The 18,205-nt window shown below is 43.3% G+C and overlaps 1 protein-coding gene across 1 annotated transcript; it reads right to left on the bottom strand.

Annotated features, from left to right (window-relative positions):
• Positions 1-1,798: 1,798 nt before the first annotated feature.
• Positions 1,799-17,849, bottom strand: wnt2 (wingless-type MMTV integration site family member 2). Its single transcript, XM_034684885.1, has 6 exons — positions 17,828-17,849; positions 17,427-17,706; positions 16,289-16,509; positions 10,175-10,452; positions 9,786-10,050; positions 1,799-2,667 (listed from the first exon to the last, which is right to left on the bottom strand). Exons 2-6 carry the CDS (start codon positions 17,507-17,509, stop codon positions 2,462-2,464), a joined length of 1,053 nt encoding a protein of 350 aa, XP_034540776.1. The 5' UTR covers positions 17,510-17,706; positions 17,828-17,849; the 3' UTR covers positions 1,799-2,461.
• Positions 17,850-18,205: the final 356 nt, after the last annotated feature.

An 18,205-nucleotide genomic window follows, 5' to 3' on the forward strand; every position in this document is an offset into this window, starting at 1 on the left:
AGACGAAGAAGAGCAAACTGAATCCTACTTCTGAAGTGTTTTTCACACTAGTTTCTGGTCTAGTTCTGGTTCTGGTGTCTATGTGTGTCGCCACCTACAGGTGAGGAAAGTAACAGCTGCAGCAGTTTAAACCTTTTGTTTTTTAAGCTGTGGTTGAGCTTTCAGTCATTCGTCTCACCATCGAGCCTGAAGGAGTTTAGTGTCAAACAGTGATGATTGTTTTCTTGTAAGGAGCCCAAATTGAAGCATAAATGTAAGGAGACGGCTCTGACTGTTAAAGTCGCACCGATAAAACTTAAAGAAGCTGAACTAACATTTAATTTAGAGTTGATGAGTTCTGTATACATCTCTCCCTCAGTCCTGGACCTTCACTGCTTTGTCTCTAGTTTCCCTCTAGACCTTCTAAAGTTGATTCACTGACTTCTGTCTTCATCTCAAGCTGCTGTTTCCCCCAATGACTGAAGAGAAGACGTACACCGAGCCTCCCAGAGTGAAAGAACAACGTGGACATGACTTCAAACCTGCAATGTTTGTAAATGTCAGCAGGGGGAACTCGGCTTCCTTAGTTTTATAACCTCAGTGAGGAATTTCTTTAAGATTTTATAGTCCCAAACTGGAGTTTTAAATCTGTTACAGTAAAACATGATGTTGATTTTAGAGATTATCACCTCATTTAGAGTCAAATTAAAGGTGACATATCACGCTTTTTTCATCAATATATATTGGTCTAAGAGGTCCCCAAAACATGTCTTTAAAGTTTATGCTCAAAAAAACACTTTGAAATCAGATTTTGGTCTGCCTGAAAGCCCTCTTCTTCAGTCCTCCTCAGAACAGTCTGTTTTCTCTCTGACCACGCCCCCTCAGGAAGTGGATGTGACCTCGGCTCTCCAGCACATTGATCTAATGTTTACATGTTGGCTGAATATACAGGGCTGCTCAGAGATCACGTTACTTCAACCCTCTGAATCTGATCCAGAATCTGATCCCGACGGAGAGGCGCCTGTAGCAGGACCTTTCTGAAGGATTGGTCACAGATTTAGTGTTTCTTGTTGTTTTATTTGTCAGTATGTAGACGTGTGTCTTGGTACACAGCTACAGCTACAGCTATGAACATGTAGCTATGTGGCTATGCTAATTAGCGCTAGCACTTATCCATGACAAATAAAAATCATTCACTAGATCTTCAAATCTGCAGACATGGGGAGTAAAACCGACCTCTGCCAGAAAGGCAGTGGGACCTTTTCTGAAGGATTGGTCACAGATTCTGTTTCTTGTTGTTTTATTTGTCAGTATGTAGACGTGTGTCTTGGTACACAGCTACAGCTACGACATGTAGCTATGTAGCTATGCTAACTAGCGCTAGCACTTATCCATGATAAATAAAAATCATCCACTAGATCTTCAAATCTGCAGACGTGGGGAGTAAAACCGACCTTTGTGTTTATTAAGACAGCCTACAACTAGCATGCCTCCCTCCTAAGCTCCTTGTTAGCACACATTTGTGCAGGTAATGAAAAACGGAGGAGTGATTCAGTATTATTTTATACAGTCTATGGGCTGAACAAGCTCCGAGCTCTGACTCCGTGACAGACCGGATATTGTTGTTACGTAACAAAAACACGGAAGTCTGAAACGGCTCGTTTCACACACATTTACAGAAAGGTGGAGAAATCAGAACAGGGGCAGAATGGATTTTTTTCATTCTCGGGGGGTTTGTAGACATGCCAGGGAAACATATTTCAGGTAGAGAACCATTAAAAAGTCAATTTTGCATGATATGTCACCTTTAAAGATGGAGAAGTTCATAATGACGGGTATATACAGTCCATGTGAGCAACCGATGCGACTTTACTATCAAGCGATCACTAACGATGGCTGATTATGTTTCATTTACCACCCTCCAGCTCCCTCTTGTCCAAATATTCTCACTTTGTGCCTCAAGGCGCGAGTGATCGGCCAAACTGTGACCTTCAAAACAGCAGTCCACAAAGCAATGGGTGACATCATCACTGTCTGTGGCGTGATCACTGTTTCTGACGTCTGTGGAGGAGAAGTCTGAGGAGGTTTTGTAGGATAAAAAGAGAGGGTAATATCTAGCTTCAGGACAGTCACTCTTTAAAACCAGTGTAGTTGTTGTCAGTGCGGCTTGTATTGGATGATATATTTAGAGAAATAATGAATGCAAACATCCTTTTTCTACTCTGATTATCAGGGATAGATGTGTTTCATCATCATCTTGTGTTTGAAGAAGGAGCGTGATTAGCACAAGCAGCAGAAAAACATCATGGCTGAAGTAAGAAAGACGCACTACCTGGAGAAACATCAACACCCTACCTACGTGTGACTGACGGGCGGATCTATGGGAAGCCTCTGAAACGAAGGATAAGCAACAAGTCAACAAAGCGTCAGAACTCTGCAGCCCCAGACCCGAGCCGGTCAGTAGAGTCCAGGTGTGGCGAGGTCACGTCTGGCCCTTGCAGGTGTGCACGTCGACCTGCTGGTGGCAGTCTCGGCAGTGCACGGCGCAGCACCAGTGGAACTTGCACTCGCACTTGGTGGTCCTGCTGACCCGTGACGTGTCGTAGCCCCGCCCGCAGCACATGACCTCGCAGCCGTCCATGCCGCGAGACGTCCGGTTGCAGATCCGACCTGCCGTCCCCATCGACCCTGAACACAGAGAGAGAGAGAGAAGAGGAGGAGGGTGAGGGTTTGAGGATCACAAAGTACATTTATCAACATTTACCTGCAATAAAAAAAAAAAAACAATCATGGGTTTTTGTTTCTTCTTTATCGTGTAACTGCAAAGTTTAAAGGCAATCCAAACCTATGATACTCTTAACTTTGCATCACAAGAAACTTCCTTTAACAGGCAGAAACCTCCAGCAGGACCAGACTCATGTTAGACACACATCTGCTGAGAACTAGTTCGAAAGAGGGATAGAGGGAGATGAAGAGAGTAGTTGTAGCAGAGGAGTCTGGCACGTCCACAGAAGCAGGCCAGAGCAAACCTACGGGACAAGGGAGCTCAGGGACTCCAGAAAGGTCTATGGTTAGTAACTGTAATGGGACAGGGAGAGTGGAGAGAGGGGATCCCAGTGTGTCAGTCTAAGCCTATAGCAGCATAACTAAGAGCTGGTCCAATCCTGAGCCAGCTCTAACTATAAGCTTTATCAAAGAGGAAAGTTTGAATCCCACCCTTGAAAGTAGAGAGGGTGTCTGCCTCCCAGACCAGTCCCATCTTACAGACAGGACTCAGTCTGATCTCATCTTAATCCACCATGAGCAGAGGACTTTGCAGCATTTAGCAAGTTACAGTGGCAAGGACAAACTTCCTTTAACAGGCAGAAACCTCCAGCAGGACCAGACTCATGTTAGACACACATCTGCTGAGACCGAGTTGGAGAGAGGGATAGAGGGAGATGAAGAGAGAGAGAGAGATGATGGTGGTGAGACGGATAGTAGTAGTTTTATCTGCTGGAGTCTGGCACGTCCACAGCAGCAGGCCGTCTATGGCAGAGACTCAGAGGAACCTACGAGACAAGGGAGCTCAGGGACTCCAGAAAGGTCTATGGTTAGTAACAGGCGAGTACCTCAGGATCTGAAAATGTTGTTTGAGCAAGTCCTAACTCAAGTTGAAGCACCATGAGCAGAGCACTTTGCAGCATTTAGCAAGTTACAGCGGCATGGACAAACTTCCTTTAACAGGCAGAAACCTCCAGCAGGACCAGACTCATGTTAGACACACATCTGCTGAGACCATGTTGGGGTTGGAATAAGGGAGTCCAAAGTGTTACATGTCACATTTTTTTGTTTGTTTGGCATCCTGAGGTTATTTGGTGAGCCCTCATTGTAATCTAGATCCTTTAAATCTGAAGCTCCTGTGAGGAACTTTGTTTGTGTGGATTTTGGCGACCCTTTTGGACAACGTAGCTCCTCTGGTCTCATTGCTGATCTTGTCCTGTACATTTGTAGGAAGGTAAAATATCATCTTGCTTTCTTTAAAGAGTCAAAATCACTCGCTAACAACCTCCAAATTATGTGCAGCTGCAAATTATGCCTTTAACTCTCATTACCCTTAAATTCCCTCCAAAAATGAACAAATAAAATCTGAAAATTGTCTCAAAGATGAAGCCAATTATTGTCCTCTTTATTAACTGTAATATTGATGGCAGCCCTCATATAATACATACACATTTTGAAGTATTTCAAATTATTTTCAACCTGATCGTGAGTTTTGAAAACGCTCCACGTCACAAAAACCTGCAAAACATTTTATTGACCTTCTTCAATTTGAGCGAAATTCATCAGGGGCAATTTAAGCCTCTAATGAAGTTCATCTTTCACTTCTTATCTTCACTGAACACGTTTATTAGCTGATCGTAAAATCAAATCTCATTGGAGGAGCTACGTTCACACTGCCAATAATTCAGGCTGAGAAGGTGAGAGGCTTTATGGGGAAGCCACTTCAGAATAAAGATGTCTTAAAGGAACATTTCCCTGATATATGCGCTCTTCTTCCACCGTTACTCAGGCGTGGAATGAGGATGTCACTTTGCAGTTCATCAACAAGAGCACAGCCAATCAGAATCGTTTGTATCGGCCGTAAAGAGCCAATCAGAGCGCAGGGTGGCGCAGAAACAGAGCAGGTGAGGAGGGACTCTGAGGAGGGTGAGTAAGACGATGAACGCTGGATGGAGGAGAGATGAGGGATTGATGATAGGAGCTGTCAGCCTGCACTCCAAGTCTTCATCAGCTGTTCATTTTACAGGAGACATCCATCACACACACACACACACGCCACTATCACCACACACTGATAATGCACACACTCTCTGGTAGACCACACACACTTTCTAAGGCCTCAAACTCACTGTGAGCTACATTTTCAGGTGTGTGTGAACAGAGGGAACAGCAGCTCTGTGGGTTTTGATTAAACTACAGCAGCCTGTGATGATCATGTTTGTTTTAATGCAACCTGATTGATCCTGCGTGGGAAATCAGAGCATTGCAGCCTCTAATTGTATGTTCTAAAGCTCTTTAACCCTCCTCAGCGCGTCTCACTGTGCAGTACTTCATCGTTCTGTGATTCTGGACTTGTTTGTATATCTGGAGCCGTCCTGAAGCTGCTGTGTTTCAGATGTTGCAGCAGCAGCTCTCTGCGTCTGCAGGTGTGACTGACTTGTTTCTGTCTGACTGCGACGTTAAAGTGTTCCTGAAGAGGACCATGTGTGTGAGTTCAGCTCACGTCTCCTGTATAAATAAAGGGTCGAGGAAAAAGTGATGCGTTAGCTTCAAGTACCATCTCGAACATTGTTCTGGAATTTGCCGGTGTTTACATTCTGCTCCGCTCTGAGGGGAACGACGTCTCCTCGCCGTTCCCTCGCCAGGTAATATGTCTGGGCTTGACCCGAGGTCCCGCCCCATTCTGGCTGAACGCCCGCCCGTCATCCGCGGTATGCTGCCCTGCTAGGGATGACATCACGGCCAGAGTCTTCCTCGCTCTCCCCTGCGTCTGCTTATTGAATTAAGATGAGGGGGCGCCGAGAGATGAGTTTAGCACCTGAGCCTCGTTGAGCCGGGGGAAATTGATTTCACACTTTAAAGAGGCACAGAGGGGCTGTCTCACTGTCTCTGTGGACTGTGTGTGTGTGTGTGTGTGTGTGTGTGAGTGTATGTGTGTGTTCATTTGTCTATGAGCACAGACTCAGGGTGTGTGCGTCCAGAATGATTGAGGATGAGTTTGCATGTCTCAGAGAAGTTTTTCAATGTGTGTGTGATGGGAGAGAACACAGGACTGAATAAGTCAAAGTGTGTGTTTCACAGCGACTGTGCATCATGAGTGTGTGTTCATCATTGTGTGAGTATATGTGTCCCAGAGGAGTGTGAGAGAGAGTGAGTTAAGTTCTCATGAGAGGTTGTGTGTATGTGTGTGTGTGTTACCTCACCCTGCTTACATGTACACAGCACATAGAGCCCTCACGTCGGCTGTGAAGCCTCCACACGTCCCCTGAGGGGGGCTCTGAGACCTCCAGGGGTCCATCAGAAGGTTACAAGTATTTCAGTGTTAGGGATTAAGGAAGCTCAGAGAGGCCATGATCATATCAGTCAAAATCTACTTGAGGATTATTTTCTTTGTCAATCAGTTGAAGGATTATTGTCTCCATAAAACGACAGATCACCAAAGTTTGTAAAGCCGAGAAGACCTATCGTTTGTTTGATCTACACTCTGAACCAGAAACTACTTCTATACAAGTAAACGCAGAGAGGCAGCAAATACTCAATCAAACACCTGAATCAGACTTAAAAAACATGCAAACAACTCAATTTACTGTTGATGTATAAATGATAGTTTCACATCCAAAAATCATCCCTTAAAATCCAACAAATCCAGAGTCAAGTGTCCTTAGAGGAACACATTTTGAAGAAGGCTTTGTGGTTTAGTCGCCCCTAAACAGAGTCTGTAGTCCTCAAAGTGGGTAGCCTGTGTTTGATTCCAACCCATGACCCTTTGCAACATGACATCCCTCACTCTCTCCTCCCAGCTCCCTTCTTTATCCACTTTCCATTCCTCTGAACAAAGGCATAAAAAGCACAACAATGAATGTAAGAAAAGCTGATTTATATTGGTTTAAATTCTCTTTCTGGTGTAAACAATGTTAAAGCTGTGTGTGGATTGTACACATTTGCATTAGTGGACCACAGGAGGAGTTGTTGTTATGTTGGTAGTAGCTCATGGGGATGCAAATAAATTATTAAAAGCTCAATGAAATGAAAGGAGGAAAAAGTCTTGATAGTTTGTGTTGTTGAATCCTTGAACAAGCCCTTATGATACATTTTATTCTGGATAAATAGGATGATCAGACGGCTATAATGCTTGCTCAACTGCTAAAGGTTGCAACTAGCTGCACATGAATAACAAAACAGGCTAGGAAGACAAAGATGCACTCAACCAAATGCTCTTGCAGACTCGTCATGCATCCAAAGTCAGTCTCTGATCACTCTATGAAACTGTCAAGTCTGTGTCCAAATCTCTGAACACGACTTTGATCTAAGTGTAGGGGAATTAAAAGCAGCTGCACGAGTAGCAAAAGCAGAGATAACTTCACTTTCTCTTACTTTGATTGCTGCAGCGGCACAAATCCAGCAGCATTGACCTGCAGTGTCTTCAGTTTGATCTCTGTCTGATGCAGTTTATTGTAATCTGACAATTAAAGCTCCAGTGAGGAACTTTCAGTCTGTGTTGATTCTGGCGCCCCCTGTGGACAAAGCTGTACTTGTTCTGTACATGCCGAGGTCGATTTTATAAGACAGGAAAATTAACCAGCTTTCTTTTAACAGCAAACTGTGACACTCAAATATTTTCTATTGTAAAAGAGGGAAAAAACGATGACACCTACCCCCTTACAGCTGTTTCAGGCATTAAAATTGTCCATTAAAGAAGGAGAATGATGAAAAACAACTCATGAGAGCTTCAGTGAGGTGATCACACCTGTGAGGCGGAGCCGAGAAAGCATTAATCATGATTTAACCTCCACACCCTTACATGAGAACATCATTTCGTACCTTCTACCTCCACAAACTGAACAGACCGCTCGCCCTCTAAATTAAAACCATGCCTTTAAAAATTCTTCATGCTTCTTTCAGGTCATAAAACTCTCCAGAGGACCATGACTGTGCCTGATAACTTCTGCAGCTCACTGAATACATGACACTGTCCCGTGACAGACCAATCCCAGCTTTGACTCTTCTTCTACTTCAACCAAAGCAAAGATCTGTGCGAGGATAAAAGCATCAACATGTTCTGTTTTAGCCACTAAGACTGAATTCAAGTGTTGAATCGAGGTGGATGTGATAGAAAACACTCCTCTGATGTGTGTGTGTAAGTTGCTTTATGTTATATTGTGTGATCCAACCTGCCCCTGAAATATGCCTCTCCTTGCAGGCGGATCATGCCCTCAGGTGTGTGTGCAAATGTGAGCAGCGTTGATTTATAGCGATCTGTGGTGTTCTAAGGTTTCAGCCTACAGAAGTGTGTAATGGGTCTTAAACTGGCCGACACCCGATCGCCACGGATCATCTGCTGCCTGACAGGCATACAGCCCCTCTGGAACACACACACACACACACACTCACACACACTGATGCTCCTCTCTTTCATTCTCACAGGTTTTATACACAAACATTTTTCCTTCTCACACTCACCGTCCAGTTCGGAGCCTCACATACACAAACACAGATTTCACACACCAGGCTACGCGTTGTTTCTGTTCTTACACCTGTGTCTGTTTGGGCTCTGACTGGAGTTTCACTGTAGTCTCATCACCTACAGAGACTCAGTGACCCAGATCTGATAGTTCCACTGACCGGATGAGTGCTTTAATAACAGATACATACTTCAAATTGGAGTTGATCGACCTTTCTGGGGTCCCTGAGCTCCCTTGTATCGTAGGTTGCTGCTGTGGACGTGCTAGACTCCAGTGGCTACAACTACTACTATCCGTCTCACCACTATCATCTCACTCTCTCTAGAACACTACGCTCCCAACATGCAGGCCTGCTCATTGTACCTAAAGTCTTTAAAAGTAGTATGGGAGGTTGAGCCTTCAGTCATCTCCTTTGGATCATCTACCAGTCAGGGTCCGGGAGGCAGACACCCTCTCTACTTTTAAGAGTAGGCTTCAAACTTTACTTTTTGATAAAGCTTATAGTTAGAGCTGGATCAGGCTTGGACCAGCTCTTAGTTTTTCTGCTATAGGCTTAGACTCCCACGGGATCTGGCACACTAGGATCTTGTATTTCTCTCTCTCTCCTCTGTCTGCCTGTCACTTACTTTAACTCTTCCTGTCCCATTAAAGTTACTAACCATAGACCTTTCTGGAGTTCCTGAGCTCCCTTGTCTCGTAGGTTTGCTCTAGCCTGCTGCCGTGGACGTGCCAGTATCCAGCTGCTACAACTACTACTATCCGTCTCTCCACTATCATCTCTCTCTCTCTCTCTCTAGAACTGTACGCTCCTCGTCATACCTAAAGTCCCAAAAAATAGTATGGGAGGTTGAGCCTTCAGTTATCAGGCACCTCTCCTTTGGAATCATCTACCAGTCAGGGTCCGGGAGGCAGACACCCTCTCTACTTTCAAGAGTAGGCTTCAAACTTTCCTTTTTGATAAAGCTTCTAGTTAGAGCTTTATCAGGCTTGGACCAGATCTTAGTTTTTCTGCTATAGGCTTAGACTGCCGGGGGAACCAACACAAGACGGGATCCTGTCTTTTCCTCACTCTCCTCTGTCTATCTGCCTTCCTGTCCCATTAAAGTTACTAACCATAGACTTTTCTGGAGTCCCTGAGCTCCCTTGTCCCGTAGGTTTGCTCTGGCCTGCTGCTGTGGACCAGCCAGACTCCAGCTGCTACAACTACTACTATCCATCTCACCACTATCACCTCCTCTATCCCTCTCTCCAACTCGGTCTCAGCAGATGTGTGTCTAACATGAGTCTGGTCCTGCTGGAGGTTTCTGCCTGTTAAAGGAAGTTTGTCCTTGCCACTGTAACTTGCTAAATGCTACAAAGTGCTCTGCTCATGGTGGATTAAGATTAGATCAGACTGAGTCCTGTCTGTAAGATGGGACTGAATCTTATCCTGTCTTGATGTTGGGTCTTTGTTAATAATAGAACATAGAGTACGGTCTAGACCTGCTCTGTTTGGAAAGAATCTTCAGATAACGTCTGTTGTGATTTGGCGCTATATAAATAAAGATTGATTGATTGATGTGAAGGTCAGAGGATGTTTACCTGACTCGTGGTCCCGTATGCAGTAGTCTGGCGAGTCCTCAAAGTACACCAGATCGTTCTTGCTGGGTCGTTTGAAGTGCGTGTGCGCAGCGGTGAATCCAGTGCCGTACTGGTTGACGGCCACCTGCACGGCGCCGTTGTACCTCTTGCGGAGGTGGTCGCCGGTGCGCCTGAAATCAGCCATGGCCAACCAGCAAGTCCTAACGCTGCATGAGCCGCTGACACCGTGACATTTACACTCCAGAGTCATGAAGCGCTTCACCGCCTGGACACAGAGAGAGAGAGGGAACAGAAAGTAAGTGCAAATTGCAAATAATTAAAGTGACACAAGAAAGTTTTAATGTCTTCTTTCTGTGAGTGCAACATGTGTTTAGACGCTTCCTCCTCACCTTCCTGCCAGCTCTGTTGTTGTGCACGTTCATGAGCGCCCGGGCGTCCCTCTCCTTCTTCTCCTTGGCATCCACAAACGCCTGACTGAAGCGCATGGCGTGGTCCACGTGGTCGCTGCAGCCGCCCCAGTCAAAGGAGCCCTTGGCATCCATGGAGGAACCCTTCTTGGTGGGATCGCAGGAGCAGGACTCCAGATCACCCTGGCTGCAGGCTCGTGCTAAGGTGTAAACCACACCTGCTGAGGAGATGGCGTACATGAAGGCCACCTCGCGGCTACCTGAGGGGAGAGGGAGGAATGTTAACAAGGAGGAAACGCTCAGACATAAAGGTTTTTTTAAATGTCTTTATGCTGATTTGAAGTATGAAACAGTTCTTTTAAAGCTGTCAATAGACTGATAGCTCGAGTTTAGAATAATCCAGAGCACTTTTTATCTTGTATTGATCTTGTTTCCCAATACAAGCTGAAGGCCAAGTGAAGCCATGACTAACAGAGAGAGTCTTCAAATGTTTGGCTACAGCAGCTACCTGTATGATCCGAGCTCGCCGTTATCTCCTCTACACTTTTATTTCATGTGAGGCCTGAAATAAAAAACGCTTCATCTACCTCCAGGACGGATAAACAGCCAACGTTTACCTGCAGTGCCCTGACAGAGAGCCCTTATCTGCCTCCACATGTAACTGATGAGAGATCAAAGGGTGTGTGAGCCTATGTGTGTGTGTATGTGTAAGCCTGTGAGCGTGTGTGTGTGTGTTTGTGTGTGTGTCAAACCACTGATACAAAACTATCTCAAATGAAAGAAGTGGATCTTTCACATGCTTGACATATTTTCTTATCCATAAACTCTCTTATCTCATAGACTGTTTATATCACGGACAGAACAACAGCTATTTCAAGTGAAGCCAGGACCTGTAGAGCTCCCCCTGGTGGCTGGCTGCAGTAAAGGTCTTAAAGCCTGTCTCTTTGAATATAATAGATGGGAGATCATTTTCATACTTGACAATTGAAAGAAGAAAGTCAAATAAAATGTTCAAAGTTACACTTTCTGTCATAGCAGTTTGTTCTTCTCATGATGATTTATATTTGAGAAGTTTAGCATTGATTAGTTATTTAATGTTTTAAAAACAGTCATGATTAACAGCTCTGTTAACAAATGTGGGCTTATGGTAAGGTTAAAAGGGTGTTTTGGTTCAGGTATGTCAGGCCTTGTCTCTACCAGCGTAATATTTCAGCACCCATTGAGGCAGTATTTTGGCTTCACATCTCTTAAGCCTGATTTATACTTCTGCATTGAATCGATGGCCTAGCCTGCGCTGTAGGCCTCTGCGTAGCTCCTTTACCTACGCAGAGGCCAGCGCACATAGCTGACGTGCACCTCCTCAAAAATGTAACTACGTCTCTAGCCCTGTGATTGGTCCACTCGACGGCATCGTATTTCCTGCATTTACACCACTTCCAGGTTCCCGGACATCGGCCAAACATCGGCTGTGTATTTCATCTCCTCCTCTCTATTCTTCATGTAATCATGTCTGTATGATAAACAGCAACATGTATCAGCTGTAGATTAACATAAAAAATTCTGAATCGCTGTGGAAAAGTAAACAGACGACCCTACTATCAGAGAGACCATGCTGCCCTCAAGTGTTTCCGCGGAGTATTGCTACATGTCACAGACACATCGATACACAAGTATGTAGTGCTCACGTCCGCGTCGACCACTACTGCATAGGATCAACACAGAAGTATAAACCAGGCTTAACAGGAGGAGATGGAGGCACATCGTCCATATTTATTTACAGTCAATGTTTTATCTTTGTTTTTTGTGGTTTCTTAGTTTATTTGATAGGGACCATTCACAACACAACTCCTGAGCCAGAGTCAGCTAGAGGAGATAGTTTACATCCGTGGTCTGTTGACAGGAAGATCTCAGAACACAAAATACAAACAATCTAATCTAAAAAGACAATATTCAAACAACTAAAAACTTTAAAGAACTTCACAACAGTCTGTCACTTTAACATATATCTAAAAGACTGATGTGTACAAAGGTTAAATCAGTGATTGGTTTGCCTTGAGTCATGATTTCAGTTGTTTTAAAAACACAGAAGCTTACACAGGAATTGTGTAAAAGTAAGAAAAATGCAAAGTATTTTATGTTTGATTTCCTTGATTTAGTCTTCAAATATTCTAAAAAGCAAATCCCTTTTAAACACCCTTTATTGTACATTGATATAAATGTGAAAGTACATAAAAAATGCTGCTATAACATTTGCTCCTCCTAAATCTGACACCAAACATGAGGCAACTTTATGAAAAACATTAAAAAAAAGGGTCAACAAAAATTAAAACTTTCTGTTTAAATTAATGAATCAAGTAAAAATAGTTATTAATATATTGTCCTTATTTATAAAGTAACCCATCATTGTAACTGTTGGCCTCCTAGAACTATGTATGTCCCCTTGAAGTGTCCTCGGCAGCAAAGATCCAAAAACCAAGACGTCGTTTTTCTTTAATAAAGTTTTCCAATGTTGGATCTTTTTATTTAAGCCAAGTTCTAACCAACACAAAGTTTGGGGAAAGTGAGTATAACTTAAGTGATACACACCTGCATACAGTGATCTCTGTGTGTGTGTGAGTCCAGTAGCTAAGTTGAGCGTGCCTAACGAGGTTAATGAGGAGAACGCTGAGAGAACACGACAGAGGAGAGCTAAAACTCCTGTGTAATTGTTTGAAATTAGCCCGCTGACATTGACAATAAGGAGCTTCTGACGGGGGTTTGGACGTGCCGTGATAATGCTGTGTGACACAGCGGGGGCCCGGCTGGGAGGTCCGAATACCACACGCCTGATTAGAGGCCCCGACATGAAACGGACTAAGTCGAAGGATCCGCCTCACAGGTTAAATCTCAGGGCATGGGAGAGGAACATCAGGCCGCCAGGTCCTGATGATCCTCCAGTGGCAATAAAAAAAAGATTAGGACTTGTTCGGACACGTTCTCCCAGGAACCACAGGCTGAGTTCAGCTGCTGAGACGCACAGTGACACGTCTAATTTGACAGGATGCTTCTGGAGAGAACGTAGAACTGTCAGAGGCTGCTTATTATCGGTTCATCGTTTCAATCGGCTAATCGCGCCGACTAATTACCGCCTGAGAGGAGTCGTTCGTCACACTCTTCAGGACATTATTTTGCATGAAGACCGCAAAAAGCTCAGTGAATCAAATCCTTTCTTTTGCAAATGACTTGAAAAGATAAACAGTGCTAATGACCTGCCATGGATCTTCAAAGTGGTGGGATTACTTCAACCCTATAGAAGTCAGAACTTCTACCATTTGTCATTGGAACGGGCTGAGAGGAGAGTGATTAGCTCACTGTGACAGTAGCTGAAGTGGGTCTAACATAAACAGGACATTTGTCACGATACGTCTGAATCACAAGGATGACTTTCAAACTTTGTATCAGAATTTAGACCTCATCATTTGAATCATTTGTGAATCATTTAAGGTTACTTTAAGTGTCAGAAGATGACTGTTCAATTCAAAAGCCCCAAGTTACGTCTGCAAACGACTTTCAATAAAAATGATACAGACATCTTATCTCTAAATTTGTCCGTCTGTATGACGCTGGTACCCCAGCTCACACTATTAAGATCAGAGATACTTGGAAAGAGGAATTGGGTATTGACATATCTGAAGCTATGTGGGATGACAGTCTATCTATGATACAGTCTTGCTCTATAAGCAGCAGGAATCGGCTCATTCAGTTTAAGGTTGTCCATCGTTTACATTATTCTAAATCAAGGTTGCATAAGTTCTACTCCTCTGTCTCCCTGTTGTGTGACAGATGCAAGATTTCTGAGGATGCATTGTCTCATGATTTTTTGGTTTTGTCCTTCACTAACTGATTTTTGGTCCAAGGTATTTGACTGGTACTCCAAGGCCTATAAAAGACTCTTTCAGCCAGAACCTGGACTTGCAATCTTTGGCTGTTCGCAGTCCACTAAGGATCTCTCCTCCTCTGTGCGACGATCACTAACACTGGGGATGATAGTTGCCAAGAGACTTATTTTGAAGCAATGGAAGTCCCCATCCCCTCCTTCTTTTCAGGAATGGATTTCTAACATGATGTCAGTCATACAAATGGAGAGACTAAGGTTCCTGCAATCTAGCTCTGTGAAGACATTCTCAGCTATCTGGAGCCTGATGCTTGCCTTTTTGGATGAGGCTGACATGTGATGGAAGTGGAGTATTTCTTTATACATATGCAGACTTGACACATAGCACTCCAGAGTACGCATTTTAATTAGCAGCTTTGTATGGTCTTTTTATGTTTTGTTTTTTTTCTCTGCTTTCTCTCTACATTATTTATGTGTGTTATGTATGTGTATGCATACGTATGCATGTGTGTGCATATGTGTGTTTATGTGTATATATGTATTTCTATTTATTTTATTACTTATCTTCGTTTATTTTGTTATTTAAAATCATTTCCCAACTAACATTTTCTTCACGTGTTTTCTATTCATTTATTTGTCTGTTTTTTATTTTTCATATGATCAATTTTATTTTATTTTATTTCACATGTCTGAGCCCCTGTTTGATTGTATTTGTTTTGTCTTGTTGTTACACTACAAAAGTTACAAATAAAATATAAAAAAAAAAAAAAAAAAAAATGACAGAAAAGAGCAGAAATCCCTAATTCAGAAACTTTGCAGCTCCAGATCTCCCGATCCAAACCATCGCATGAATCTAAAAAAGCACTGAGGAGCATGTCAGCCCCCATCAAACACCAAACAGAGAAACCAGTCAGCTGCACCGCTGTGATAAATGTGAAACTGTAAAGTGAGAAGATGTGTGGAATGCAATCCAAGCTCTGAAAAAAAAAAAAAAAAAAAAAGAGCAGATCTGCAAGTGAGCTATCTGTTCCTCAGAGCGTCTCGGCAACGCAGATAAACCACAACACACTTAGTGAAGTTAGCGAGCGCTCAGGTTTGTCAGACAAACATGACAAACAGATCGGTGCTCTGCAGCACACACGATGACACGATGGTGCAGGGGGGATTTGGTTGCAGCACACAAAGAGATGAGAACTCAAGCCAGCAGATACTGTATGCTGCTGCAGGCGGTGCAGTCACTAACTTTCTATTCTTAGTCATGAAGGCACCTGACAGCCCCTGAAGTCATTGTATCAAGTTTAATGTGCTTCATACGGTGCACGCTTTCTGGACTTCGTCTCTGAGTCGTGTTTCATTTACTGCAGGTGCAAAGAGGATAATGACACAAGCAGTTTCATACCACTGATTTGATTTTAAATATGGTTGTAGATTTGATCATATTCAACTCCTAGTTCATTTAGAGGTGACTTAATGAAGGGATTAAGAGCTTTAACACTACTTCTATTTATCTTTCTAGGAACTGCAGTCAGAATTCCTTGGGACAAAGTACAGCCATCATTTGGATGGACAAGATCTGGGGTGCTGGTGGCATAGTGGTCTAAGTGCCCCACATACAGGGGCTGTGGTCCTTGTCCCAGAGGTCACCGGTTCGACTCTCGGCTGCAACCATTTGCTGAATGTCTTACTCCACTCTCTACATCCCACATTTCCTGTCTCTCTTCAGCTGCCCTATTAAAGGCAAAAAAGCCAAAAAGTATAACTTTCAAAAAAGAAAGAAAGGTGGACATGATTTGATCTGAGACTAATTCACAGCTGATTTAAAAACTCAACCTGATGTGGTTCCATGTTTACTAATCCTTAAAGCCCAAACCTTCATGTTGTCATCTTTTAATAACAGCTCTACTAAAGGATAAAAGTTTAGAGGTCTTGGGCCCAGAAGACGGGTGCTTCTACACATGTGTGTAGTACAATAATGTTGTTTGAGTGTACTTTTTTTGCACAGCATGCATGCATCATGCGGACAACAAGAGCTGCTGTAGTCAAAACACACAGAAGCCCTGTAGGAAAGAGAGTCTGGGCATTAAGGGTTGATTTCATATCCTAGTCCAAATAAGAGTCAGTCCCCATCCCTGTCCCCTTTTATGAGTTTTAAACCTCTTCACTTTAGGATTGGACTTTTTTTGTGTTCTGATGTTACTGTGGAGGTGTTCCCCTCAACTCACTGCGCAGAAGCAGGCGTCCGAACAGGTTGTGGTCCCTGGCCGTGGTGTTGCAGTTCCAGCGGTGGTTGCGGAACTGGTGCTGGCACTCTGAGATCCAGTCCTTCATCCCGGCGCCGATGGCCTGCATCACTTTTGGGTGCTGGCGACACAGCTGGCGCTGCTTGTTCACCAGACCGGGGATGTTGTCGCACATCACCTGTGAGCCTAGGGTGCCCATGTACCTGCAGGGAGAGACGGGAAAGAGAGCTTTTTAGTAACATCTGTGAAAGTTGAAACGAGTAGAAACAAGTGAAGACTTCATTCACAAAAACAGATAACTCTGTTTTTTCACATTTCCAAAAAACATATTTATTTTTGATATACATTTTAATAGTTACATTTTTGAGATCCCTCTAATTTTTAAAGTCATTTCTACTTAGTGAAAGCCTCCCAACTTCAGTTGATTGATAATACCTTTTTAATTTTTAGAAATTGAGTTATCTGTTTTTGCAAATGAACTCTTCAAGTGGAAAATCAGCAAAATGCAACAACGCAAAAGAAATGTTGAACCTATTCTATCAACTAGAGTGCTTTAAACTTATACACCTGCAGATTAAAACTTTCTAGTTGGACGCTTCACTTCTGCAAAAACAAGATAGTGACATAAAAAGCATAAGGTGTCTTCTTGATAAATGTGTTAAAATCCCTCCTAACATATCAGACAGAAAACTTTCAGACTATAGAGACTTTCTATACTCTTCATTAAAAAGAGAGAGAGGGAAAAAAGAATAAAAGGAGAGCTCAGAATATGGAAACAGTATCTTTGGATTTATTAAAGACTGAAGAGAAAGAAAACAAATACAAAGAAATTAAATGGTATCTAATGACCTGGGCTTGAAAACGAATCTGACTTCAGTATTTTTAAAACACAGACATGTAAACCATGGAGGGAATTAGGTTACTTCATTTGTGGGAAATGTCTGATTAACAAGAGGAAGACAGTAGTTCAGAAACCACTTTAAGCGTCATTTAGACACATTTGCAATAATTTACTCCAAATAAATACACTTTTGGCACGTGGCATTAAACGTGCATGTTTAATTCTGTTCACAAATGCACTTTTTTCTGGAGGTGTAAAAAAAAAACGCACAGTACTTACCACCAGGACGCATCGACCTCGGCCATCAGCCAGCAAATTGCTACAGATAAGTAAAAACATAATCCACTTGGCAATAAGTTCATATTAACCCAAAGTTGGTCCTCTATGGATCTGGACGGAACATTCCCACGTGTTGAAGAAAAATAAAAAACATTACAAAATCAAAAAAAAGTTGCTGAGTATCCAAAAAAACACGCTCAGATTAAAAAAGGTGTCATCACATGAGGGTCGGAGCACGGAGGTCTGCGCGTAAAAGCCATGCCCGGCTCCGAGTCTTCTGCTGCACCGTGGTGGCAAAGTGCATGTGAGGGAAGAAAGTGAAGAGAGGACTGTCTTAATAATAGTCCAGCAAATATTTTCTTCAGTGGAGATGATGAGCTATCAGGTTTAAATTGCTTTACACAAGGGGTGGGCAGAGTCCCGTCTCAGGAATGAGGTGAAGAAATGAGATGTCTGAGAGTATCTGTTCAGGCTGGTTTGACACCAGACAGGCTTGGCCCGCGTCCAGACTGTGGAGCTCCTGCGCTGCTGCTCTCGGGGAAGTGGTCCAGGGGTGATGGGCGCTTCACTCAGACTGCAGCGACGCGTTCAAGGAAGAGGGAGAACGAGGAGGACATTCACACTCACACGGTGTCAGTCACTGGAAAAACACGCACAAGAACAATCCACGTTTTGTAGCGCAGGGAGGTTTTTACGCACAAAGTGTTTTAAGGGTAGATAGTTAGGCCTACTTTTCTTTTACAAGATCCAGATTGATCCAGATTGAGCACATGAAGCGC

The sequence above is a fragment of the Notolabrus celidotus genome, chromosome 6, assembly GCF_009762535.1.
Source record: "Notolabrus celidotus isolate fNotCel1 chromosome 6, fNotCel1.pri, whole genome shotgun sequence".
Classification (NCBI taxonomy): domain Eukaryota; kingdom Metazoa; phylum Chordata; class Actinopteri; order Labriformes; family Labridae; genus Notolabrus; species Notolabrus celidotus.